General features: G+C 37.5%; 1 protein-coding gene across 3 annotated transcripts; it reads right to left on the bottom strand.

The window, feature by feature from the left end:
- Window positions 1–129: 129 nt before the first annotated feature.
- On the bottom strand, window positions 130–27,551 carry PRKAA1 (protein kinase AMP-activated catalytic subunit alpha 1). 3 transcript variants are annotated; one of them, XM_061129886.1, is made up of 10 exons: window positions 27,417–27,534; window positions 26,074–26,205; window positions 17,001–17,142; window positions 15,234–15,327; window positions 11,582–11,726; window positions 9,275–9,362; window positions 7,075–7,299; window positions 4,651–5,137; window positions 4,414–4,540; window positions 130–3,118 (listed from the first exon to the last, which is right to left on the bottom strand). In XM_061129886.1, exons 4-10 carry the CDS (start codon window positions 15,291–15,293, stop codon window positions 2,874–2,876), a joined length of 1,377 nt encoding a protein of 458 aa, XP_060985869.1. In that variant the 5' UTR covers window positions 15,294–15,327; window positions 17,001–17,142; window positions 26,074–26,205; window positions 27,417–27,534; the 3' UTR covers window positions 130–2,873. The 3 variants fall into 3 exon arrangements, with proteins under 3 accessions (XP_060985869.1, XP_060985867.1, XP_060985866.1); XM_061129884.1 differs by having other exon boundaries at window positions 26,082–26,205; XM_061129883.1 differs by lacking the exon at window positions 26,074–26,205 and having other exon boundaries at window positions 27,417–27,551.
- Between the last annotated feature and the right edge of the window lie 34 nt (window positions 27,552–27,585).

Raw genomic sequence — 27,585 nt, 5'->3', positions numbered from 1 at the left:
AGAGTGAATGGTATCACTGAAAGGCCAAAAGGGGGGTTGGGGGGGTGGCAAGGTGAGAGGTCAGAATTTTCTGTATAAAATGATTTAAAACTCTGAAAAACTACAAAGCCATGCAAAGAAAAAATATAATCAAAGTAAAAGCAATGGAGTTTATTTCAGTGAAATTACCTTAAATTAGATATATTAAGCTCCCCAGTCCCCCAACCTGGTAGAAAAGTTCCTCTCAGTGAGAAATCATTTATTTTAATGGCAAAAATTTTACATATCAGTAAAATCTGTTATTTAAAACTGTGTACAGTACATTTCTGGCAAAAGCCTTATACATCTTTCAGTTGTCAAGACAAAGTAAAAATATGGTTGCATAAAGTCACAAAAAATATAAATTGCTGAAAACATAATAAAAAAAGATTAAAAATCATTTGCATTGACTCCCTTACATCTTCAATTAGTAAGAATTTGCAAACAACAGTAAATTTGTGGAAACTGTGATGAAACCTTGACATTCTCAACCAAAAGTTGTCATTTCAAATATCCCAGCTTAAAAAGAACCTACTTGCAATAGTCTGTGCATTTATCATACTATTTGTACAAGTGCAATATTTAAGTATCCAAAATAAAACCCAGCAACTTAAAGGAATCACAATAACTTAAAAAGAAGCTGTTTACAAAATCAACAATTTTTAGAAGGTCCTATTTAATTGGTTCCTCTTTTTGTTCCCCACTCCCCACAACAGGTCAGAGACATTACAACGTCTTAGCTCTATATACAAATCTGTAGCTTTAAAAATACAGTCTTCTGTTCTTAACATTAGGAACATAATGCTGCACTTAGAGAGCCTACATGAAGTCAGTATCTCCAAAACAGAGGGCCACATACAAGTTATAAATACAGTTTGAACTTATATTTAAATGGAACTCCCATAATTTTATACAGTTTTCCAATTCTAAGTTGAATAGAATAAGCCCTGGACAGAAGGAAGCAAGGTTTTCTCTTGAATTCAGTGCATGTTTCTAGGGATGCTGGAGCTACAACTATACAAGCTATCATGACATTTGAGAGCATTATCATCAGGTTACATAGGTGCCAAAAACAATACTACAATATCAAGAGTCTTGGGTGGGGGGGGGAGAGTTCTGTTGCAATGGAAAGATAATTAATACCAAAAAAACTTTCTTGAAGTTAAAATATAAGGCAATTATGAATGACACAGTATTTTTTTATTAGCATACACACGATACAAATTTTATCTGAGGTGGCTGAATTTTTTCTTACACCTAGTATGTAATGCATTACACTAAGAGCAAGAAAAAGAAATTATAAATCTGAGTTCTTAAGAGGATTAAGCAACTTTGGGCAGTTCCCATAATGCTACTTTAAGTAATGAAAATCCAAAGCAAATGTGACTAGTTAGAAGAACTGATTTGTTCCGTATTTTATCAAAACAATAAGGTAATAGCTAAGAGACAACCAAATGCAATGTGTAAACTTTAGTTGGGAGCCTGGTTTGAAACAAATTTGTATGACAGTGAGGGAAATCTAAATATGCATGATTAGATGGCATTAGAGAATGTATTATGGTATTATGGTTTTTTAGGAGAATGTCATTATTTTTTAGGAGATGCTTTAAGTTTTGAGGCATGAGTCGTCTATCTGCAATGTCCAAATTGTTCAGGGGAAAAAAGCATATATACACACATACATATACACATATATATATAACTGTATCTACATACAGATATATAGATAAATATGGCAAAATGTTAACAAATATTGAATCTAAGTGGTAAATAACACATGTGATCACCTTACAGCCTTTCAATTTTTCTTCTAAAAAATGGCCATAATGAAGTTCAGGAGAAAAAGTCCTGTCTAAGCAGTTAACGGTTTTTAAGACATGTCCTATGCACTGAATCAATTTAAAAGGTACATGATTGAATGACCAGACATTCCTGCATACATTTAATACTGACTGACATGATTAGGAGAGAGGACTCTGTGATAGTGGCAAATGTCAAACCAACCAATGATTTATTTACAGTATATGCAACACAGCTCTTGTGACAAAAAGAGCAATTTATGTACAGAATATAGTGGGGCAAATTGTAGAATTAGAATTAGTGCCTGGAGTATCTGAATATATAAGTTCTGTATGTTTTTGCACTTAACAAACTAAAAGAAAAAAATTTAACTGTGTCAGGTATCTTTAATGTGACTTACCATACACTATAGAAAATTAAGGAGAGGATATGGAAGAATCATCCAGGCTGTCCCTAATGTTGAAAATACTTGCTAAATTAAGGAGCCCAGAAAACAAAATCACCTCTAAAGGTCTCTGCGGATTCTAGTCAAATATTTATTTCTCTACTCCTTTTTTGGCCGCACCACGCGGCATGAGGGATCTGAGCTCCCCCACCAGGGATCGAACCTGCACCCCCTACATTGGAAGCACAGAGTCTTAACCACTGGACTGCCAGGGAAGTCTCTAGGCAAATCTTTATTGAATAAATCTTTGAAGCAAATATATAACACATCAACATGTAATTAACATATGAAGGCCTTTATGGTAAATTAATATTCTACAAAGCCCTGTATACACTAAATATAAAATAGCCAAAAAATCAAGTGAGCCTGAGAGACCTATAATTCATTGCGCATAGTATATTATTCTATATGCCTACTGAACAATGAACAAAATTGTCTTAATTCATTTTTGCACATTATGCTTTTAACTGTTAATCATGTTTCAACCTCTGTGCAAATTGCATTCCAAAAGGCCAACCCTCAGTTATGTATAACTTGATTATACATGGAAGCATTTGGCTATGATTTATTATGCATGCTTATTGCTATCAAAGAAAGCAAAGTTTTAGGTTTACTGTGCAAGAATTTTAATTAGATTCGCGCACATCTCAAAAAATTCTATTGTGTGACTTCCAGGTCTTGGAGTTAATTCAACAGGAGAAGAGTCAAGTGAGGTTACAGATGAGGTAAGAGAAGCTTCTGAGGATTTTCCTTGAGCCTCAGCATCTGAATCATTCCTTTGGCACGCTCGATAGTTGCTAACTGAGCCCGATCTCTGTGGAGTAGCAGTCCCTGATTTGGCTTCAGTAATTTCATCTGGGTAAAAAAAAAAATTCAATTTATTCTAATCCATGACACCCTTCCCAAAATTTTAACAGTATTTAATTTGCTTCTTTAAGTGAGACCAGCTATCAAGAGCATGTTTGTTTTGAATACTCCCTATAACAGAGGCAATGAAGTTTCAAGATTTACCTCTCTGTTCACTTGTTACCTATGGCAAGTCACTTAACTGTTACGGGTTTATGTTTTCTTATCAATAAAGCAAGGAATTAGATGAGATGATTTCCAAGATTCAAATTTTAAGTGCATTTATTATTGTAATATAGAAAGGTTGAATTTTGTTGCTAGTGAATGATGTTTATTAAGCCTCATTTTTAGTTCATTGAGCTCTTAATCCTGGATTGCAAGACTGATGAGTAGCCAAATATGTACACAGTCTTACTAAGTCATCAGGGGAATACATTACTGTGTATAAAAGAGGCAAGTGGCATAACATAGATTAATACCACGTGGACATAAACAGACAAACAGGTTTGGCCAACATATCATAGCTTAAAGCTGTGTCTTTCCGATACTATGTAAGTACTATCTTTGAGTTTATAAAGAAGACTAAGTCATGGGTAAATCTCATAAGTGAACAAAAGTGGCAACATACCTTAATTGACTTGGCCAATGAAGAATAGCCATAAACACGTCTACTTAAAGATTCTGTTCATGAGAGAACATTTATATGTACACAGCTGTGTGCATGCATGCTCAGTCACATCCAACTCTTTACAACCCCATGGACTGTAGCCCAGCAGGCTTCTCTGTCCATAGGATCTCCCAGGCGACAGTGCTGGAGTGGGTTGCCATTTCCTTCTCTAGGGGATCTTCCCGACCCAGGGAAATAACCCTGCATTGGCAGGTGGATTCTTTACCTCTGAGCCACCAGGGAAGCACTGTACTCTAAAACTTCAATGAATTTTATTAAATATCAGATATTTTTTAAGTTTAATGCTATTGACTTTAACAGCAAAGTCAACATTTATTCTAAATAAAGCATTTCATCTTACCAAAATGAACTACAAGAAACAAAAAAGTAACAAACTATCACTTGAGGATAAAGCTGTATAAGGCTTTAAGGATTTTAGAAGATAGTCTTAAAAGGACAATAAACTATTTCCAAGATTCTCAAATATTCAAATCTAAAAGGTGCTTTTATGTTCTTTTGCTATTGAATTACGAGGTACAATTCAAGAAGCTTCAAAAGACTCAAAGATTTACTAAAATGCCAAATTAAGTAACAAGGTCTAATATGTTGTCTAGGTTGTTCTGTGTGATGTACATACCATCAATACTTCGGAAATCCAATAAATATGTTCTACTATCCACTTGGTATAACTGCAGACTCATTTTGGAGTATGTACTTGTCACAGGATTCTTCCTCCGAACACGCAAATAATACGGGTTTACAACCTAGCACATGGAATGGACAAAAACAAAGTGTAAAGGAATTCTTCTGTAAAACATGATAGACTACACGTTTGTCAAATATGCTAATAATCAGAATGCTCTTTCTTTCTTACCTTCCATTCATAATCCAGTTGTTTAATTGCTCTACAAACTTCTGCCATGATATCATTTGGCCGACTTTGACTTCTAATTCCCAAATGCCATTTTGCTTTCCTTACACCTTGGTGTTTGGATTTCTGTGGATTTAATTCGTCGAGGGTATGGCGCGCCCTGGGAGTTTCAGCAACCAAGAATGGTACTCTTTCAGGATGGGGCCGGGTCAAGTGGTGATCGTCAAGAAACGAATCTGGTGGGCTTGTTGCCAAGTAAAAATCTTTGGCCTCATTCATTATCCTCCTGTTATCTATTATGAGGTGGTAGGCAACTGCCAAAGGGTCCTGGTGATTTCTGTTATAAAGGCAGCTGAGAACCTCCTCTTCTGAGCACTCAAATTTTTCACATACTTCTTTTAAGGCTTCATCATCAATCATGGTTGAGCTATACGATGGATCCTCAGGAAAGAGATATTTTGGAAGGTCCTGTTTAAACCATTCATGTTCCCTGAGAGAAAATGGTAGGTGTCAGAAGGGTTTGGAGGAGAGATGAGGCTGAAAGTAACTGTTTGGGGGAATTTATACCCATACAGTATTACCCTTTATATTTATATTCATACTGTGTTATCATTTTTTTAAAACAGATTTTTCTCTTTTGGCTCACATTTCACTGTATAACAGAAATGCTCCAGCCTTCCTCTGATAGTAAGAGGGAGAGAACTACTGGAGCAACCAGGAAGAAGTGTCTACACTTTAAATTTTTGGAACAAATGGCAATGACATACTAATGGTAAAGACCATCTTATTTCCAGCTCAGAAAAGAATAAAATTAGTCAGTGGCTTCCTCTTTGGATATAATGTTAAGTGAAAAAATATATATAACAACAAAAATAGACAGCTTTCACTCATCGAATGCTTACTATGTGGTAGATTTTAGGCTGAACACTTCATATCTGTTATCTCACCTCATTTTCAAACAACTCCAATAAGATAATAATATCCCTTTATTTTAATGAAGGAACAGAGGATTTCCTAATTTTATATATAAAAAGATATTTTTTTACTTGAATTATATAAAAATATGCTAAAACTAAAAATACTGAGAGGAAACACCCCAAAGAACAAAGATTATCTTCTGGATAATGGAATTAAAGATCATTTAAATTCTCTAAAGTTTTTGGTATTTTCTAAGTCTCTTCCAATTGTCACATATTTCATTTAAATTGGGAAAAAAATATGTAAAACACAAGGAAAACCACCTCTAACTAAGATATTCTGAAATATAAATTTTAGCTATGGATCAGTCCTTCTCCTCTAGTAGTAAAGTCATGACCTGCCATTCATTCTCTTTTTCAGTCTGCAGAATATGGAGTAATTGGAAAGGAATTAAGCTTTTTTTTTTTACAATGTTGTGTTACTTTCTGCTGTCAGCACAGTGAATCAGTTGCACACATATCCATTCTTTCTTAGACTCTTTCCCCACACAGGTCACTACATAGTATTGAATAGGGTCCCCTGTGCTTATAAAGTAGGTCCTTATTGTTTATCTATTTTAAGAATCAAACTTTAAGTTCTACACATGCTCTTTCTTCTTCATTGCCCTAATACTTTCTTCTTTACTAGTCTCAGATACCCATCTGATTTCTTTCATCCTTCTCCTTCCATCTCAGAGAAATGTTCTATATAGACATTAGAAGACCAAAAGAGAAATTTCCATTAACGAAAAAAGGAAAGAAAAACAATGGTAGAAGAAACAAAGTTTGCAGTATTATCTTCATCAGAAATGACCTGCTCAAATGTGAGATTTGTCATCATCACTTTTGCATTATTTAAACTATTAGGTTGAACCACATGAAACTGGCAATATTGGTGGACTTTTTAACTTACAAAACAGTAATATCATATGTAATTCAATGTATACTACTACAAAAACAAACATGTCATTGATTGAATTAAAATTTTCTCATTCCTTGAGATGAACAAAAGGAAAAAATACAGTGACTTGTAAGATGAGAACTCAAAAAGTAACATACAGATTTACTATGAAAAAGTATGAGAATGTGTAAAAGTCAAACATGAAGCATATTACAGAAAATCTTAAAGAATCACTACCAAATCTAATACCCTAAGGTCCTTTCTTTTCATTACCTCTTTTTTTTTAAAAAGTAATATTAAAAAAAAAAATGTAATATAATGTTCACAGTTACAATTTCAAAACAAATAAAGAAGCATAAGCAAAAAGTGAAAGCCTTTCCTCCTCCTAATCTTACTTCCTAAGGTAGCCAGTTTAGTATTTTTAAATATCAAGATAAAATAAGTTTTAGTCTATAAACTATTTTTAACATAAAAATGGTATTACACTGTACATACTGTTCTGCAAATTTCTCTTTCACTTGACTTATATCACTGATACTGTTAGATCTGACAGTCAGGTTGCTTTATCACCTGATATCTTTGATTGTGGCTCTCTTCATGGGATCCACCTGCAGCATATGTTTCAAAAGGCTAATCACAGAAGGATTTAAATACTGAGGGGTATAAAAGATCCCATCACATATCTTCTTAAAAAGAGTTGGCACATGATCATCATCAAATGGAAGGGTTCCACATAATAAAGCGTAGAGGATAACCCCACTGCTCCATATATCCACCTCTGGACCAGCATACAATCTGCAACAGGAAATACCAACTGGGTTAAACAAGCATTAGTAATTTAAGAGTCAATTAATTAATCATGCATTTTAAATACAGATACTTCATAAAGAATTCTTAGTCTGAATATGGTTTCTATAAGTCACTGCTATGTACTACACATAGAGATTCTACACTAATTCTATCAGTATCATCTTGGAAAACAAAAAATAAGAATTTTTTTAAAGTTACAGACTATAGCTAAAATTCTCTCCTTACTACCTTACAATTGTCCTCATGATATCCAACCAATAGGGCCAAACTTTGAACAAACATATCATTACTGAATTTAAAACCACTGTTTTTTGGTTACAGATTAAGTGATCTTTCCTCAACTGGGAATGTTCTGTAGTGATGGACTATAAACCCACTCTCCTCAATAACCCAAGACCTTATACCGAGGTAAAAGGCGCCTGAAGCTGTGGAATGAAGCCCAACTAACTGATGTGAAGAGGACTTTAAACTCTTATTTGCATTGTACTGTAGCCTGCTGACTTAACTGTCATCGTTATTTAGTCGCTAAGTCGTGTCCAACTCTTTTGCGACCCAATGGACTGTAGCCCGTCAGGCTCCTCTGTCCATGGAATTCCCCAGGCAAGAATACTGGACTGGGTTACCATTTTCTACTCCAAGGGATCTTCTTGACCCAAAGATCAAACTCAGGTCTCCTGCATAGCAGGTGGATTCTTTACCACTGAGCCATCAAATGAAGCCCTACTGACAACTAGCTGCAGACTAACTAGATAACCCATTCAAAGTCTGGCTTCAGGGAAAGGGTTTCTTTAAACTGGTCAAATAAATTGTTGAACTGACTAATAAATACTGTTTTGAAAGTAAAGGTTTCCACACATCTAGACCACACAGAAAGACCTTATCCAAACTGGGAAAACAGACTTCAGTAATGGTCCATTATATATATGCACAATTAATATATCTTTTTGTTTAGTTAATGAACAATGCCCCCAAAATCCAGGTCCTGAATTGTCTTCTTCCCCAAATAATTTACACAGCCCACATGAAATAATTTTAATATTCACCTGCTAATATAAAAAGATAATGATGAACCTTGATAAATCTAAAATTAGATATTTTTGCCTTACTCATATCCATGCCTTAACACAAACATAATTTCTCTGTGTAGGCTAGCTAGCTTATGAAAATAGAAAGAAAATACTACAGCATTTCTGCATTCTAAATCAGGATGTAAGACATTCAAACAAAGAAATAAGGTTTGAATGAAAAGTTATTAAAAGTTAATGATAAAAACTAGTAAACAAACTTTAGCTTCTCTGTTTTCTATTTCAGTAGTATTATGAAGAACAATTTCTCTTCAAAAAAGTAAATTTTACTGTTACATAAACTATTCAAAAAGCTGCGTTATACAAAGATCTTCATGTTCTCAATGCTGGCAGTTAGTATAAATAAACTGAGACTAGAATTCTTATTTTAGCCTCTAGAAGATTTAAAGAATGACAATTAAAAATAAATGAAATCTGAAGTTTTTATCAATACTTCAGTCCAATTCCCCAAAATACCTTATAGCTAAAGCTAATTTGAAAAATTAAAGCTACACATTACACTTTTAATTCTTCATCTAAGCAAATAGTAAACCATTTCTTACTACTAGATATTTCTGTATTATTCAAGTTTTTAATGTCTCACTTTTAAACTTGCTAGTTTTTAAGCCTTCAATTTCTTCCACCAGGGGAAAAAAATGAAAGTACTCTCATTTAACTAATATTATATTACCTTACAAACCAATATCCTCCTCTATAAATGGAGTTCTTAATCCTTACTCACTTATAATGTTTTATTCTTAGAACACTTTTTGGATGAGAAAAGAATAAGCTTTAAATTTCTTTCACCAGAATTGAGTACTATACTACAGACTAACGAAGTCTAAGAAAAACATGATCACATATACACTGGGCAGGGAGGAGGTGTCAGACACTACCTTCCTGAAATTACTTCTGGTGCAGCATAGTTGGGTGAGCCACAACTTGTTCTTAAAAATTCACCATCTGACATCATGTTTGAAAGACCTGGAAATGCACAAAATTCACCGCTCAAGATTTCCCAAGGACAAAAATAAAAACAAAATTCCATTAAACAATAAAACTGAGTTTGCATTAAAGTGATAAATCATCATTTTGTTCTTTCTTTCAACAGAATCCTACATCCTTTGTTGTTTCCAAATAGTCTGCCTTTATGCCATAAAACCTGTAATCTGTTTCAACAGTTAAAGTTAGTGCAAGGTCAGGAGTTCAGTGAGTACATATTAAGCTATTAGTTATTTTGCTTATTAGAATAAACTGGGCAAGTTTAAGATTCACAGACTTAGAGAACGAACTTACATTTGCCAGGTGAGGAAGAACAGGGGTAGAGATAGGGAGTTTGAGATCGACATGTATGCTCTTGCTATATTTAAAAGGGATAACCAACGATCCTACTGTAGCACAGGGAACGCTGCTCACTGTCATGTGGCAGCCTGGATGAGAAGGGAGTTTGGGGTAGAATGGGTACATGTATATGTATGGCTGAGTCCCTTTGCTGTCCACTTGAAACTATCACAACATTGTCAACTGGCTATACTCTAATATAAAATAAAAAGCTTAAAAAAAAAAACTGGGCATGTTTTATTAATAAAGAAATTACTAGGGAAAAAATGTAGACTGGAATTAAAATTCAGAGTTTCTATTAACCCCTGATCTGATTCTTCAAAAAAAAAAAATATATATATATATATATATGTAATTTTTAATATCCAAGTTTCTTCATAGTTCTACTACAAAATTAAAAAACTCAGGAATTCCCTGGCAGTCTAGTGTTTAGGACTCAGTGTTTTCACTGCTATGGCTCAGGTTCAATTCCTGGTCAGGGAACTAAGATCCTGCAAATCACAGTTCAGTTCAGTACAGTCGCTCAGTCGTGTCCAACTATTTGCGACCCCAACAACTGCAGCACACCAGGCCTCCCTGTCCATCACCAATCCCCAGAGTTTACACCCAAACTCATGTCCATTGAGTCGGTGATGCCATCTAACCATCTCATCCTCTGTCATCCCCTTTTCTCCCTGCCTTCAATCCTTCCCAACATCAGGGTCTTTTCAAATGAGTCAGTTCTTCGTATCAGGTGGCCAAAATCCTGGTGCTTCAGCTTCAACATCAGTCTTTCCAATGAACACCCAGGACTGATTTCCTTTAGGATGAATTGGGTGGATCTCCTTGCAGTCCAAGGGACTCTCAAGAGTCTTCTCCAACACCATAGTTCAAAAGCATCAATTCTTCTGCACTCAGCTTTCTTTATAGTCCAACTCTCACATCCATACATGACTACTGGAAAAACCATAACCTTGACTAGACAGACCTTTGTTGACAAAGTAATGTCTCTGCTTTTTAATATGCTGTCTAGGTTGGTCATAACTTTCCTTCCAAGGAGTAAGCATCTTTTAATTTCATGGCTGCAATCACCATCTGCAGTGATTTTGGAAATCACAGGTGCAGCCAAAAAAAGAAAAATAGGAAAAGAAAACTCTGCTTCTTCAAAAATACAGTGAATAAAAATAATAACAACTAAAGAATAAGGAAGTCAAATAACTTAGTCAGTTATTTAAAAAAAAATCTCAGTAGCTCAGAGGTGTCGGGAACTATTTAATGAATCTCTAAAATAGATCATATATACAAAACTGAAGAAAATAAAATTTATAAGCATCTCCTCTGATCTGAACTGAAACTAAGCAAGAGAGTTGCAGAGATTCATTTTTATCTTAGGTTTAATAATGTCAATGGCAATTTATATAGGAAAACTAATTACATTCTCCTCAAGCTGAAATTATGCTTTTCTATCATTTAAAATACTTTACTTTCATTTTTAAAAAATAATTTTGTTCACATGAGGTGCCTTCTGGCTTTCAAAGTCTGAGTAACTTCAGCCCAGTTTCTTCCTCTTGCTCCATAGTTGATCAAAAGAACACATGGAAATAGGTTGCTAACTTCTCGTTCACAAATAATGGTCTCTTTTCAGATGATGTCGCTAATGCTGCCAATTTAAATTGTCTGCCTAATGTAATAAAAGTCAATTTTAAAGACATAAAGCTATGAAAAGAGAATTCCTTATTTTTACTCCTTTCCGTATGCTCCTATACTAATAGTGAGGATATACTACTTTGGGATATTCAGTTGATTATATACAAGTTACCTGAAGAAACCTACTGATGTTTGTTAAACATAATGAACATATGAAACTATAAAAATCTCCTTACCAAAATCAGCTATCTTTGCATTCATGTGTGCATCAAGCAGGACGTTTTCAGGTTTCAAATCTCTGTGGACCACCATATGCCTGTGACAGTAATCCACACCAGAAAGGATTTGTTGAAACAGTCGTCGACTTTCTTTTTCATCCAGCTAAGAAAAAGTAGATAGGCAACTTAAAGGTGTGTCTTTCAAAAGAAAGTAGTCTATCTATAATTCTCTAGCCTATAAAACTGTGAAAATGTAAGAATCTTCCAAATGAACCTCACTCATGAGATGCTTTTCAAATGGGGAGATGGTATAGGCAGCACAAAACAGTAATGCTAGGAGGATCTTAGAACTCAAATCAGTAACTCAATTTTCTAATATTATCACTCTCATGACTATACTCTGTAATAGCTTGTTCTCATCTAAATATCATGTGCTATTTCGAATAATTTCAATTTTTACTTGAAACTAGGCATGTTTTCTCCTATAAATTACAAATACTTACTCTTTGATTCTTTTAGCAAATATTTATTGAATACCTTCAATGTGCCATGCACTGTTTTAGACACTCGTGATATAGCAGTGATTAAAAAGAGGCCCTAATCTAGTTAAAGAATAGACACATAAATAAAAAGAAAGAGCGTTCAGAAGAAAAACAACGCAGGACAACGGCACAGAGAATTACACTGGGGTGGAGAATACTGGTTTGAACCATGTGAGAAAGCAACATTTAAGCATTGTTAATGAATTAGCAAGCAACCATGTTATCCTATCTTCTGAAATAAAAGGTGTTTTAATTAAAAAAAAAGAAAAACCCTAATTCATTTATTTTATAAAATATATTGAAAGTGAAGGCCACTCAGTGTCTGACTCTTTGCGACCCCATGGACTATATATAATCCATGGAATTCTCCAGGCCAGAATAGTGGAGTGGGTAGCTGTTCCCTTCTCTAGGACATCCTCCCAACCCAGGGATCAAACCCAGGTCTCCTGCACTGCAGGCGGATTCTTTACCAGCTGAGCCACGAGGGAAGCCTTTATAAAATATAACAGCGTTTATCTTTACTCCGCTTACTGAAAAAAGTATATCTTATGCTGTACCACATTTTAAAAAATATTTTTTAAAACTTCTCTTTCCATTTATCTATATTTTCTTATTTTATTATTTTTTTCCATAAGTGAAAACCATTACTTGGATATGCCTGCTCCCAAGAAGTCATATTTAATAAACAAGCTATTAATCCTCTAGGCAAAGGACTCTAACATGCAATTCTTTAACACAGGTCACAAATTAGCATTCTAAAACCAGGTTCCTATACCTTAAATGGTAATAGATAATCTGGAAGATGAACCAGTAAATTATTTTGAAAGCAAAACCAAAACTATCAAAGAGATAAGAGATACCCTTCCTCAAGAGCAGGTAATAATGATTAGCAATCTAGTTTACTTCTAGAAGAAATATAGGTTCATTTTCTAATACAACTTCATATATAAATATACTAAATAAAAAGAACAATGTGTTCTAAATGTGAAAGAAAAGAAAATTAACTGAGAAAACAAAATACAAGAGGTAAAACAACTAGTTAGGCTACAAAAATGAAAGTTATATTCAATACTATATTAATAATAAATACAGTACAAAGGATCAAGGAGGGGAAGTCTATAAAGAAAGACTAGAAAAGTCAAAGCATATTTCCATTTAAACATGGAAGATGGAACGTCACTAAGATGACAGCATAGAAAGACAGAAGAGCAAGAGAAGGCAGGGTGTAACTGAGGGGAGTCAGTAAGTGAGAGGGTAGATGACCAGTGATAAAGACTTGGCTAACCACAGCAAGCGGAAACCTAAGCCTTTAGGGGTGGAGCTCAATGATAAACCCATCCGCACACAGACTTTTTGAAGGGCTTAGATATTGGAAGTGTTGGGAATTTCTGATGGTAGAAGTGAGAAATGGACTGAAAACAGGACAGCTGATTGAAGAGAGAAGTTTTAAGCTCACCACCCTTACTGGGGAATAAGAGCCATGATTTACTCTTTAGTAAGGCTAAACCAGCCCTGTTCCTCAAGGACACTAGAGCGGGAAGGAGGCACCACATGGAGAACACGGGGCTTAAATGAAAGTCAGCATAGTAACCAGTGAGCCTTGTGGGCCTTTCCCCATTTAGCTCGCAGAGCACTGGCAGCTAAGCTCACACCCTCAAGGAAACTGGAAGGTTTCTTCTGGAGCAACTATCTGAGCAAGGAAAAAGTATTGTTTATTATTGACATTTGGTGTTCCCTAGTAAAACAGACAGGTTCCTACCCATTCAACTGATGGGAAGGTCCATCAATTAATAAATTCCACCCTCCTGACCTTGGCATTTAGAATTTCACTTTCAAATATGAGTGGACAACCCACAATCCCCAGATATCTAAGCAAGGGTCATGCACAAAAGACAAAGACCAATAAAATGAACAGAAAAAAGCAGGGCGCGCAGAAGGTACAGAAGCAATGAAGGAAAGAAAAGAAAAAAAATTTTTAAGAAATTGGCATTCTCAAACAGATGTTTATTATCACTGTGGAACAAAAAAATAGGCTATTTAAAGAAAGACGACTTCACAAACAAGAAAGAAATAAAAAATGACAGCTGGAATTTTAGTATACAATGGGTAAAATTGAGCACAATTCCCATAATGTAAAGCAAAATGATCAGGACATGAAAAATGGAAAAGATAAGAAGCAAGACACCAATTCAACTTGTGTCTTTTTCCATTTTTTTAGGCAGAACATTGGTGCCAGGGATGAGGGCAGGGGGTCGGTGGAAGAAGCAGGGGGTGAAAAGACAAGTGGAATACCTGAAATTGAAATGAATCATGTTAAGAAATGGTAAAATCAAAATTAACTTGGTTAATGATTTTGATTTTGATGAAAGTGAACAGATATGCTATGCAGAACAAATGAATGAATGATATAAAGAACTTTAGATTGGGAGGGAAAACAATTGGCTTCTCAGTGCTTGATGAGGCTCCTCCAGAAGAGGTTTTTGCACACCACATACTCTGGGTATGAGAAAAAGTACAGCAGGGGAAATGTTCTGTTTTTGTATCTGTAACTTAAGATACTGTTCAAAATGTCTTCTAAAGTTCCTTCCAACTCTAAATTGTTTAAGTCTAATTCCTAATAATTTAAGTCTAATTCCTACCTTCCTTCATGGAGCCTGTTCTTACTATTCCAGGTACATCAGATTTCTGAAACCAAAACATGAATGTAATTTAAATGTAACTAGGGTTGACTAGCAAGGCCCAGATTTCTAAGTATCAAATAATATGTTTTTTAAGGATTAAATACATACTTTAAGATATATACTACAAGTACTCGTATGCCCCAGAAGCCAAGTCTGAAGATCATGAGTTCTAGGGTCTCAATCTAATCCTATCACGATAAATCAAGTGACCTTGAGCAAAAAAAAAAATCCATGAGTCTCAGTTTCCGTATCTGTGTAAGTAGGCTAAGGATATAATCTTTAAGATCCTTCCTAGCTCTAACAAGTCTATGATTCTAGGCAAATATGTGACTAAGGGGACTGGTTATTAAATAGAATTCTTAACAGAATTGCTTTCTAATATTCTGATGCTCGTAAAGGATAAGGGGAGTTATAAAATATATACAGGATGAAATCAGAACTGCTTACCCTTCCATTTTTACAGATATAATCAAATAGCTCTCCTCCTGAGACATATTCCATCACCATGAAAATATCAGATGGTGTACTGATGACCTGGTACCTGGTGAGAGAAAACATTACCTACCAGCATTAAAACATGTACATTCATTCATTCAGTAAAGATCTACTAAGCGCCTATAACACACCAGGCACTGTGCCGGAAGCTGGGAAAACTGCAGTGAACAAAACAGATTCTCTGCTCTCATGGAGTTTATTTTCCAGGAGCCAGGAAACAGACACTAAATAAAAAAGCAATATCTCAGGTGGTGGAACATGCTATGAAGAGAAATAAAGCAAACTAAGGGAAATCTTTCATACAGGGTGTTCAAGGAAGGCCTCTCTGATAAAGTAACATGTAACAGAGCCTAATGCACATCAGGGAATAAACTATGCCATTACCAAGAAGGTGAACCAGGCAGAGGGAACAGCAAGTGCAAAGGCCCGCAGGAGGAAGCCTGCCTGGCATGTTTGAGCAATGGTAGGAAGGCTGGAGCTGAGTGAGCCGGGAGAGAGAAAACAGGATGTGGGGTCAAAGAGGCAACTGGTACCAGAGGACACAGAACCTTACAAAGCCATGATGAGGCTGTGGCTTTTATTCTCTGGCAGAGAGACAGCTAATGAAGGTTTTAAGCAAAGCAGTCATGTGGCCTGGCCAATTAAAAGGGTAATAACTTTGATTGATGGCAGCAATGTGAAGAACTGACGGGGCAGTAGGGTAGAAGTAGGTGGCTACTGCAGTAGTGCATTAAAGAAATGAAGGGGGCCCACACCGGGGTGATAACAATGAAGCAACTGGAATCAGATCCTAGATATATTTTTGCAGGAAGAGATGGAATGGAGGTTGGGAAGTGAGAGAAATAGTAAAGTTAAGGATAGTTCGTAAGTTTCTGCCCTGAGGAACCAGATTATCAGCTGAGATGTTTAAAACCGTGGAAGACCAGGTATGGGAGGGTAACAGAGAGCTCAGGTTTACCCACACCGAGTTTCGCGCTCCTCGTGCACACCCAAATGGAGATGTAAAATAGGCAGCGGGCATAGAGGCTGAAACCCAGGGAATGGGTTTCAAAGCAGGAGATGTATACTTAAGGGCTGTCAGCACGAAGATGGTATTTAAAACCATGGCACTTCAACAAATGAGAAGAGGTGAGGGTGAAACAAACTTTGAAGCAGCCAGTTCAATACAAAAGCCTAAACAGTTTTAATTTATAGTCTGCATAATAAAGCCGAGCAGTAAATAAGTTATCTGTAGACCCTACAACTGGCAATGATAAAACAACAGTAGTCCTACTGCCTTTTGAAATTTGGATTTCTAAAATTCTATTGATTATTTGCTTTGTCACATAGAACCAGTGTACAGAAGTGGGGGAGACTTTCTACTGTATTGTCTCTAGTGAGGCTAACTAATGTCACGTGGAAATTTGGAGGTCAGGCATTTTTGTTTTGCAAATCATTGTTGGTTCTATAGCAATAGGAGGGCACTGAAAGTCATCTAGCAAAAGGACATCAGCTCAGAAAATAAGAAATATAACAGCTGATAAACACAAGGGCAAAATGTGGACTCAGGCTTAAGTGACCATGAATGGGGTTAGATAAATACATGAACAGGAAGAACTTCTAAAACTCTCAGGAATAAACTGAAGAAATGTCACTCATCTTTCTCACTTGTCGGATTAAGCAGGTTAACAAAAATGATGAAAAAATGATATGATTATACTTAATATAATCAGATCTTACAGTTTAATTATATGAGGATGCCTGAAAAGCTTGAGGTTCTGAATTTCTCTGCGGATTTTTCCTACTACATCAAGGCTTCGAATCTTCTGCCGATTCAGTATCTTCACAGCAACTTTATGCCCAGTCAATTCATGTTTGCCAACTGTAGGAGAAATGATTTTAATAAATTAGTGCCAGGTTTGGTTAGTAACATATTTAGAACTATTCTAAGAGTAGAAACCTTAGCATTCTCCAAAAATACTTAAGCAAATCCAAGTTCCTTTCAATTCTGCCTGATCTACCCCTGAATGTTTAAGAGTGATTAAGTATGGGCTTCCCTCGTGGCTCAGATGGAAAAGAATCTGCCCACAATGCAGGAAACTCAGATTCAGTCCCTGGGTTGGGAAGATCCCCTGGAGAAAAGAATGGCTACCCACTCCAGAATTCTTGCCTGGAGAAGTCCATGGTCAGAGGAGTTTGGCAGATTAGAGTCCATGGAGTTGCAAAGAGTCAGACATGACTGAGTGACTAATACTTTCACTTTCAAGTGGGAAGACACATAAGAAACTAGTAACTGTGGTTTCTTCCAGAAAGGAAAGTTGGAAGGCTAAGGCAGAGAGAAAGAAAGCAACTTCTTCATTGTTCTCTACTTTAAATTCTCTTACTTTTCGTTTTTTAATCTGGCATACATACAAATTGAGCTTTTCTCTTTTGATGTGCAATTCTATGGATTTTAACACATGTGGAAATTGGTGTCATCACTGTTATAATCAGATACAAAACAGTTTCCTCATTCCAAAAACCTCCCTCATGTTAGACATGCTTTCTCTATAAGCCCTTGAACCTTTTAAATTTTGGTTCATAAGCATGTAGTTTCTATTTTTAAAAATAAGAAAAAAATTCTAGTGATTACCTTTCAATTTTGAATGTTATACCCAGAAAATCAATGGTTATAACAGAATTTAGACATTTTTTTTTTAATAGTGGCAAAGTCTTTTCTAAGGATCTAGTGGAGAATTTATATTCCAACAAAATCAAGAAGTAAACCAAGATGGTATTCAGTAAAGAAGGGATCCAATATAGGAGAAAAAGAAGACAACTCCCAGTAATTTAATGAAGCAAAGTCCTAAGCAACAGCTATGTGGAAAGCTCTCTAATTACTAAACTTTGACTTGAACAAGTTAAATTATTTCAACTTTGTATTCAAAATAACAATACTACATACTCCATAGGGTGACATGAAGTAGGGCTTGTAAAGCACTTTCCATCATGCCCAGCAGAGTAATTTCTTTATGAAGAAACGATGACTATTACTATTTACGGTTATTTATCTTCCATTGCTCCCAAATGTCTCCCCATTCCTAGTTAATCAGTCCTAAAGTTTCGATTAATCCTATATAGCTGATTTTATCTCAGCTTTTTGATTTGTCCCTTTTATACAGTTAGATTCAGTACCCTGCCTTTGTCCAGGTCCACAATAAGTACTAAACAATAGCTTCCCTGGTGGCTCAGACATCTGCCTGCAATGCAGGAGAATGGGGTTCGATCCCTGGGTGGGATCAGGAAGATCCCCAGGAGAAGGAAATCGCTACCCACTCTAGTATTCTAGCCTGGAGAATTCCATGGATAGAGGAACCTGGCAGGCTACAGTCCATGGGGTCACAAAGTCGGACACAATTGAGCAACTAACACTTTCACCTTTTTTTCAAATAGCTGTAATTTCTATGCACCTGGCTTCTATCCCCATAAGCTTCAATCTCACTAACCTGCTCCATCCTCCCCTCCCATCAACACCAGAGATTCCTAGCTTCCAAAGTTCAACCCATTTCCTGACTTTGGTTAATTTTCAACATGATATTGCTAGATGTATACACACATAGCACCAAGTCCTTGACAGGAGATTTCACTTACTACCCAAAAACTATAGAAACACTTATCCAGTCACAGAAGAGCACAGAGGTAAAAACAGGTTTATCTGACTTAAATTGAAATCAGATTTTTTAAATGATTACTATTTTTAAAAAATATAAATCTAGTTGATTTATAATACATAACATATTTAAGGTATACAACTCACTAGTTAATATTCATGACATACCCACTTCATACCCAAACATACTGCCTCTAACTCTCCCAAGCCTGGAAGACTAGCATTATTAGCAACACTTTACAAGTAACTGAGGTACAGGAAGATGAAATAACTTGCCCAAAGTTACATAGCTAGTGACTGACAACACAAAAATAGGAACCCATGTCTGTCTCAAAAACTGTCCTTTTTCCAAAAATGGTAAGTAAAATGTGATTATTTCTTTAAAAGATAATCTTCAAAAGACTATTACATATATAATAATACTAAATAAATATCCTTTTAATAAAATACAAATAGAAGTTGAACATGTAAGTGGAACCCTTGATTCACAGTCTTATAATTTTGAAAAAAATAAAAGATTGAATTTTGCAAACTAATAAGACTTACTCTAAAACTTCATTCATTTACTTAAGAAATAGTTATTGACTACCTGTACCCACTATGTGCCAGGCACTTGCTACTATGACCTTTCCCCTGTATGAGAAAATAAATCCACTCTAATAGGCTTCCCAGGTAGCTCAGAGGTAAAAAAAAATCTGTCTGCTAATGCAGGAGATGCCAGTTCAATCCTTGGGTCAGAAAGATCCCCTGAAGTAGAAAACTGGCAACTCACTCCAGTATTCTTGCCTGGAAAATTCCTTGGCCAGAGGAGCCTGACAGGATACAGTCCAAGGGGTCACAAAGAATTGGACACGACTGAGCTACTAAGAATACATGCACATGCAATAAAAACCTGCTTTTTATCAATTTCAGTGTTTTATAACAAGATACCAAAAAAGACTTTGTATTCAATCTATTAAATCTGTTCAAAAGTTACTCAAAAAACTACAGCTGATCCTTGAACAACTCGTGTTTGAACTGCAAGACTCCACTAATACTAGAATTTTTTTCAGCAGATAAACATTTAGCCCCTTTTTCCCCAGATGTAGAGCCCAAGGGTATGGAGGGCCCACTCTAGTATGTCACTTAATAAGAGGGACTTGAGCATCCGGGCATTTTGGTATCCTCGGGGGCTCCTAGAAACAACCCCTCACGTATTCTGAGGGGTGACTGCATCATAAGACAGCAATGAAGAGCATAAAACGAAAAGCACATAGGGAATTCCCCGGCGATCCAGCTGTTAGGACTCAGGGCTTTCACTGCTGGGCCCGGGTTTGAACTCTGGTCGGGGAATTAAGATCCTGCAAGCAATGCACTTCAGCCAAATAAATAAATAAATAAAAGCACATAAAATATAATGCAAGTGTACTGGGTTGAAGAGTATCCCCTCTTCCCCACAAATGCACATTCACCATCATCACAGAATGGGATCTTATTTGAAACCAGGGTGTTGGGGGATACAGTTAGCTAAGGATCTCAGGATAAAATCATCCTGGATTTAGGGTGGGCTCTATATCTCATGACTGGCGTCCTTATAAGAAAAGGAGAGAACACAGGCACGCACACACAGAGGTGACCGGGTGAAGACAGGCAGAGCCTGGAGTTTCGCTCCTACAAGCCAAGGAACACCAGGAGTCACCACAGGCTGGAAGAGGAAGAAACAGACTCTCCCCTGAAGCCGGCGGAGGGAGTACGAGTCTACTAAACCCTTTGCTTTCGGGACTTCTGCCTCCAGAGCTCCAAAGTGATTTGTTGTTTTAAGTCGCCCAGCTTTGTGGCACTGTTCCTGCAGCCCTAAGAAACTGACAGGGTTATGACGTGTGCTCCGTTGTGTTTAGTCGCTCAGCCGTGTCCGACTCTTTACAACCCCATGGGCTGTAGCCCACCAGGCTCCTCTGTCCATGGGGATTCTCTAGGCAAGAACACTGGAGTGGGTTGCCATTTCCTCCTCTAAGGGATCTTCTCACCCCAGGAATCAAACCCGCATTCCCTGAGTCTCCTGCATTTCAGGCAGATTCTCTACCACTGAGCCACATGGGAAGCCCTAAGTTTATGAGTCACATCAAAACCAACAAGTGAACAAAAGTAATCTTTTTTGAAAACAGATTTTTCTGAACTGTACTACACGTGTCCAAGCATTCTTAAGTGGAACACATGACGACAGGGAACCACAGGGACATCCATGGGGGTTACTCCTCTGGACAGCACTTCTTGCTTCCAGGCTATTCTGTGCCAGCTCCTAGGGCTTTCTGCTTTTTGAAGTTGTGTTTCATCCTTCACGGTCTGTCAGGAGTCAATTCACAGCCTCTTCTCCAATGTTCTAATTTCAGGAATTCTAATTTTCAATGGGCTATAAAACTAAGATTATTAGAATAAATTTTCTAAAGTATGCTTTACAAAACACTAGGACTGGAGACTCTTCATGGGAAAAGATTTCACAATCAAGTGGTCTCAGAAAGGACGTCTCCTCTCCTTTTTAGAAACTTATTATGCATATTAACGCAGTAATACCAATAAAGCCCTACTGGAAAGAAACCCATCAAATGTTTAATCTGGTATTTCCCAGTCTTAACTGGATACAGGTTTTTTCCTCCAAGGTTTGAAAACGATGTCCCAACATTGAGAAAGAGAAAAGTGAAAAAGTTGGCTTAAAGCTCAACATTCAGAAAACTAAGATCATAGCATCTGGTCCCATCACTTCATGGGAAATAGATGGGGAAATAGTAGAAACAGTGGCTGACTTTATTTTTTAGGGCTCCAAAACCACTGCAGATGATGACTGCAGCCATGAAATAAAAAGACACTTACTCCTTGAAAGGAAAGTTATGACCAACCTAGACAGCATATTAAAAAGCAGAGACATTACTTTGTCAATAAAGGTCTATCTAGTCAAGGCTATGGTTTTTCCAGTGGTCATGTATGGATGTGAGAGTTGGACTGTAAAGAAAGCTGAGCGCTGAAGAATTGATGATTTTGAGGTGGTGGTGGTGAACTGTGTTGGTGGTGTTGGAGAAGACTCTTGAGAGTCCCTTGGACTGCAAGGAGATCCAGACCAGTCCATCCTAAAGGAGATCAGTCCTGGGTGTTCATTGGAAGGACTGATGCTGAAGCTGAAACTCCAATACTTTGGCCATCTGATGCGAAGAGCTCACACATTGGAAAAGACCCTGATGCTGGGAAAGATTGAGGGTAGGAGGAGAAGGGGACGACAGAGGATGAGATGGTTGGATGGCATCACCGACTCACTGGACATGAGTTTGGGTAAATTCCGGGAGTTGGTGATGGACAGAGAGGCCTGGCATGCTGCAGTCCATGGGGTCTGCCTCATATTACCTGCATCATAGGTTTATTGTGAGACTCAAATGTGATCTTGTGTTTCCTAAGCTATAATAAAATAACTATATTTTCAAAAGTATTATGCTACTGAAATTCTAATACTGAAATATGTTGGCAGTGGGTTCAAGGCAGATATCATATGATGGCTAGAAGATTAGCAAGATTTTGCTGGGAAGAAAAAGGGAAAAAAATAATAGCAGATACTGCCATCATATGATATCTGCCTTGAACCCACTGCCAACATATTTCAGAATTAGAATTTCAGTAGCATAATACTTTTGAAAATATAGTTATTTTATTATAGCTTAGGAAACACAAGATCACATTTGAGTCTCACAATAAACCTATGATGCAGGTAATATGAGGCTCTGAGAGATTAACTCATTGAAGTAAAGTTATTAAGTAATCAAGATGGAACAGGTCTTCTAGTTAGAAGAATTCCAAGTCTGGGACCTATCCACTGTACACCACCATCAGAATGCACTGTGAAGGGAAAGTAGCCTTGACAACAATATCAAAATCTGAACTGTTTCCTCAAAACTAGGCTCAAGATTCTCCAGTGACTAAACTCAGTTGCAGCCAAATTAACTGCTGCTCCGTAAGTCAATCAGTGCAGTACATGGACTTTGTCAGGGATATGCACTTCTGAAATATTTCTCCCTTAGTCTGAAGCTCAAAACTTTTCTCTTCAGATGTCACTGTTTTACAGTAATAACAAGATGTGGCTTTTGGGTGAAATGGAAGACAGGTATTTCTGCCATGGAAGACCTGAGTCACTCACAGCAAAGGTTACCACAATTAACAATATCTCCCCCACAACAGCAGCAACAGATGAGTCAACTAAACATTAGCTAAGAACCTGTTACTGCTTTCTAAAAGGAACTTGTCTGACTGTAGAGCTCTGTAACACATGCTCTTCTAATCAGATATGTAATCCTGAAGTAAAGTAAGATCATACTTTGAAAGAGAGAGTTTTAAACACTGATAAAGAGTTGCCACAAAGATAGAAATGTTTACTAAAGATATTCTAATCACCCAATCATTTCATTCTCACTCTAAAATTGAAAAAAACAAAACAAAAACACCTCACTGCTAAAAGTATCAGGGAAATAACTTAATTCTGGCTGAAGAGGGATGAATTTTAAAAGCTATAGGTAGAAATTTGAAAAAGGTACTTTTTCTTAACAAAACATTTCAGGCATCCCAAAAGGCAAAGCAAATACCCATGTTCCACCCAGTAGCCGCTTAAGCAATAAAACATTACAGATGCAACTGAAGCCCAGTCTGACTCCTCCCAGATTCCTTCCTCCTTTCCTTCTCCCTAGAAGTTACCACTATCTTGAATGTGGTTTGTCTTTCCCACATATATGATGAATCCATAAATGATATAGTAACAATTTTTTCATGTTTATTTTCACAACATTAATATAAACTTAATTTTACATATTTTTTTGAATTCACAATGCATGATTCAAAAATACAAAAAGATATACAGTGACATGTCCTCCTACAACCTAGTTCCCCTCCCCTGAACATGTGTAATCTTCAGTTTCTACTGCAATGCGGTTTCATGTGTATCTTTAAAGAAACACTGTATACAGATGCACACAGTTACATTTAAGATACTTCAATTTGCCCCTGCTATTTATACACAAATGGTAGGTATGCTATACACTTTATTATCCCTTTATTTTTTTTTCTCTTAAAAATACACCTTGGAAATTGTTCCCTATCTTATATAAAGTCTTGCTTTTTTTTTCTTAATGTTTGCAAGGTATATACCACTGTATGGGTAAACCATAATTTAACTACTGTCCTACGTACTAGCAAGGTTACTTCCAATCTTTTGTATTGACAAACAATATGGCAATGAATAACTCATTATTCCATATACCTATAGGATAAATTCCTAGAAGTTGAATTGCCAGGTTAACTTTATAAATACTGTCACACTCTATAGAGGTGGTACGATCTGTACTCCTGTCAGCAGTGTATGAATGTTTTTTCATGTTTTTAAACTTTATATGAATAACATGACTGGACATATTCTTCAACTTCTGTTTTTGTGGCCTAAACTTATATACTTGAGATTCACCCATGTTGATATATATAGCTCTAATTCATACCTAGACTTTTTTACTTAAAAGTTCTTATGTGATTCAGTCAAAGAGAACAGTCACCTATTTACCTAAACTTTCAGTTTCATGTATAAAATACTCATCAACTTAATAAACAGATTATATGTATAAAAACTCATTTGTCAAAGATTACCCACCCTACTGAAGAAGTATCTTCTCTTAGAAAATGAGGAAAAACTGCCACTTATATTTACTGCAATAATAACTCTATTCATCCATGCTTTTATAAATGTTCTTCCTGGGAGGAGAGGGGAGTAGACCCACAAGGGAGTGGAGACCAACCCCTTGACAATCAAGGGGTCAGAAAAAAGGTATCTTGGAAACAATAAGATAATTCAAGCATAATTCCAAACTAACCCTAGTTGTCTAAAGTTTCCCCTCAAAATGTTCCCATTAAATTACCAAAGGATTTTTTAAACCTTAACAAGAAACAAAATAATGCCTATGAATCTGCAGTCCTCCCCATCAACTCAGTAAGTTTCCTATAAGATAGAATATCATATTGGGAATGATATGATATCACATCTTCTATTGGACTCTTTCTATGTTAAATTTACCGGTGTGTATGACTAAAAAGCTGTATCTCCTCCAAACTGCCTCCTTTGAAATATGTGGCTAATCATATAATTTGTAAGAATTCCGGTCAAATTCTTGGCTACCCTAAGTTAACATGTCACCACTATCGTGGCTATTTCTGCGTGCTCACCAAGCATCTAGGTCCCCCTTTCTCTCTTCCAAAAAAACCGGTTTCTGTGCAGGCGTCCTCCCTATCCCCCTGTACTATTCAAGTACTTCAGAAGATGCCCTCCCACACATACATCCGAGAGGGGGCGCTCTTCCTTCAAGGGTAATGCCATCTGCCCTATGGGAACACAAGCCTAAGCCAATTAGGACATAGTAACCCTGGTCAGACCGACTAACTGAGTCAATAAGACTCCTGAGGGCGATGCTGGGGCTTCCTCGCCCTGGACACAGAACCGCAGAAAAGACGTTCTTGGCTAGGCTGTGTTGAATTTTCTATTATTTGGGGGCAGGAAGCATTTCAACTGTTTAACAACTTTTAAAAGACTGTGATTGAAGACTGACCACCATTAGTTAATGTATTTATGAACAAAGGAACCCGATCCATGAAACCTATGATCCTCTAACACTGGCCTTTCTATATTTGGAGAGGTGGTTGACTCTGACAGCGTGTGTTATTTCGAGAGAGGCAGGTGTGGAGGAGGGAAGGTTAAGGAATAGAAGTCACTGGAGGGATTCCTGTCACTGCCACGTCACATATCAAACCCAGGCAATGAGGAATATCCTCTGGCTTTCCTATCTACCATCTACCGTGCCAAAAGCCACCTAGCAAACAAGAACGTTGAGACCTGACTCTACTCAGGTCTGAATTAGGAGAACAATGAGCATGCTAATCCAAGCAGAACCCTGGGTCTCCGGAGTGAAGGCATCAAAGCTGTCATTACTATCTGGGGGGCGATGGGGAATATTTCAGTATTTATAAACTGAAAGCAGTCTGTAATGGCTAACAAGTAAAGAAACAACATTGTCAAAACTAAGTAACTTCAAAGGCACAGAAACATCTTACTGGCCCCCAAAACAGACCCACCCTAATAGCTGTAATTACCCTATTCTGGCATTTGCTTCTTACTTTCTTACATTGTTGGCCTTGCTGATTTTCTTAAGAAGGTTTAGGCAGTTGCTTCCCTGTGGGCTATACAGCAATTTTCCAGTTCTATGACTCAGAAAGAGCAAGAGAAGGAAGGGCTCTCCTCTTCCATCCCTAGATAAAATCAGAAAATGTTTATTTAGCTCTGATAGAGCAAGGCTCAGTTAGTTAATTCACTGTACTTTCACAAACTATTTTCACAAACTTTCACAAACTATTTTCTCTTTCAAATATTGACCAAGAGCTTATTATATGCAAGTCACAGGCTATTATTTATTCAAAGCCAATGCATAATAATTTTTATCAGTTCCATACTTCCTTCCTCTACATTCCTAATAGCAGAGTCATCTATTTCAAAGAAAAAAGTGTTTATGCCTCACAAAATTTGCAATTAAACTATTTGTGCCAGAATTGGTGACTTGAAGGGCAAGTTTGTTATTTCCAAAATACTGTACTGAAACACAACAGAAAGCGATTCCACTTTTCTTTAAAAAAGAAAAAATTTCAAATGAACATTATTCATTAAAATATAAATATCTTGTAAAAATGAACGGAAGCGAATTGCATCAATGAAGAAACACTATCCGGAGGAAAAATCTGCCTACCGGGTTTGGTAATTAAGAAACACCGAGGACACGGGGTGTGCATTCAGACCATAAACCATAGATCGCAAATACATATAGGACCAATTTATAATCATTAACCGCTCCGAAAAATATCAGTGATCCTTTCCGACGAGACGGCCTTTTTTTTTTTTTTTTTTAATAAATTCTGTAAACTACCTCCAAAGCAACCTTACTTCGGGGGGAACACATTTCACACCTGTCAGCCAGCTAGGGCAAGTAAGGCAACAGTCTCCTAAAGAGGACGGAAATACGGACAGTGACGGCCAGGGAGGCGATGGGCTGGCCCTGATCCGAGGGACCACAGCCGGGTAGAATAGGAGGCCGCCTCTCCCGGGTTCTCGGCCGAGACCCCGGCTCCCGCACCCAGCAAAGGGAGCACTCAGCGCTGCCCGCGACTGTCGGGCCTGGGAAAGTTAGCGCCTCCGCATCCCCGCCCCTCGCACGGACGAGCCCCTCCGGCCGCCGCACCGTCGCCATGGCGACCAGTCCCCACCTCACCCCCACCCGCCGTGGGCAGGGGGCGGGGGGCTCCGCCGCAGTCCCGCGGCGGCCTCGGGTTCTGCTCGCGCCAGAGCAGGACAGGGGCTGCGGAGCCCGGGAGACCAGGAACGCAGGGGGCGGGGGAGGATGAAGAGGTGCGAAAGGCGGAAATCTCCTGGATCCTGGGCGGGGAGCCGAGCCTTGCCCGGGGGTCCTCACCCTTCACTTTGCCGAAGGTCCCGACCCCCAGCGTGTCCCCCAGGATGTAGTGACCGATCTTCACCCGCCCGTCGTGTTTCTGCTTCTCGGCTGTCGCCATCTTTCTCCAGGAACTGAGTCTGCGCATGGCGCCGCGGGAGGGGGCGGAGGGGGCGGGCAGGGCCGCGCC

The sequence above is a fragment of the Dama dama genome, chromosome 25 (genome assembly GCF_033118175.1).
Source record: "Dama dama isolate Ldn47 chromosome 25, ASM3311817v1, whole genome shotgun sequence".
Classification (NCBI taxonomy): Eukaryota; Metazoa; Chordata; class Mammalia; order Artiodactyla; family Cervidae; genus Dama; species Dama dama.
Note: the sequence above shows the minus strand (reverse complement) of the source record. Positions and strands in the feature narration are given on the sequence as shown.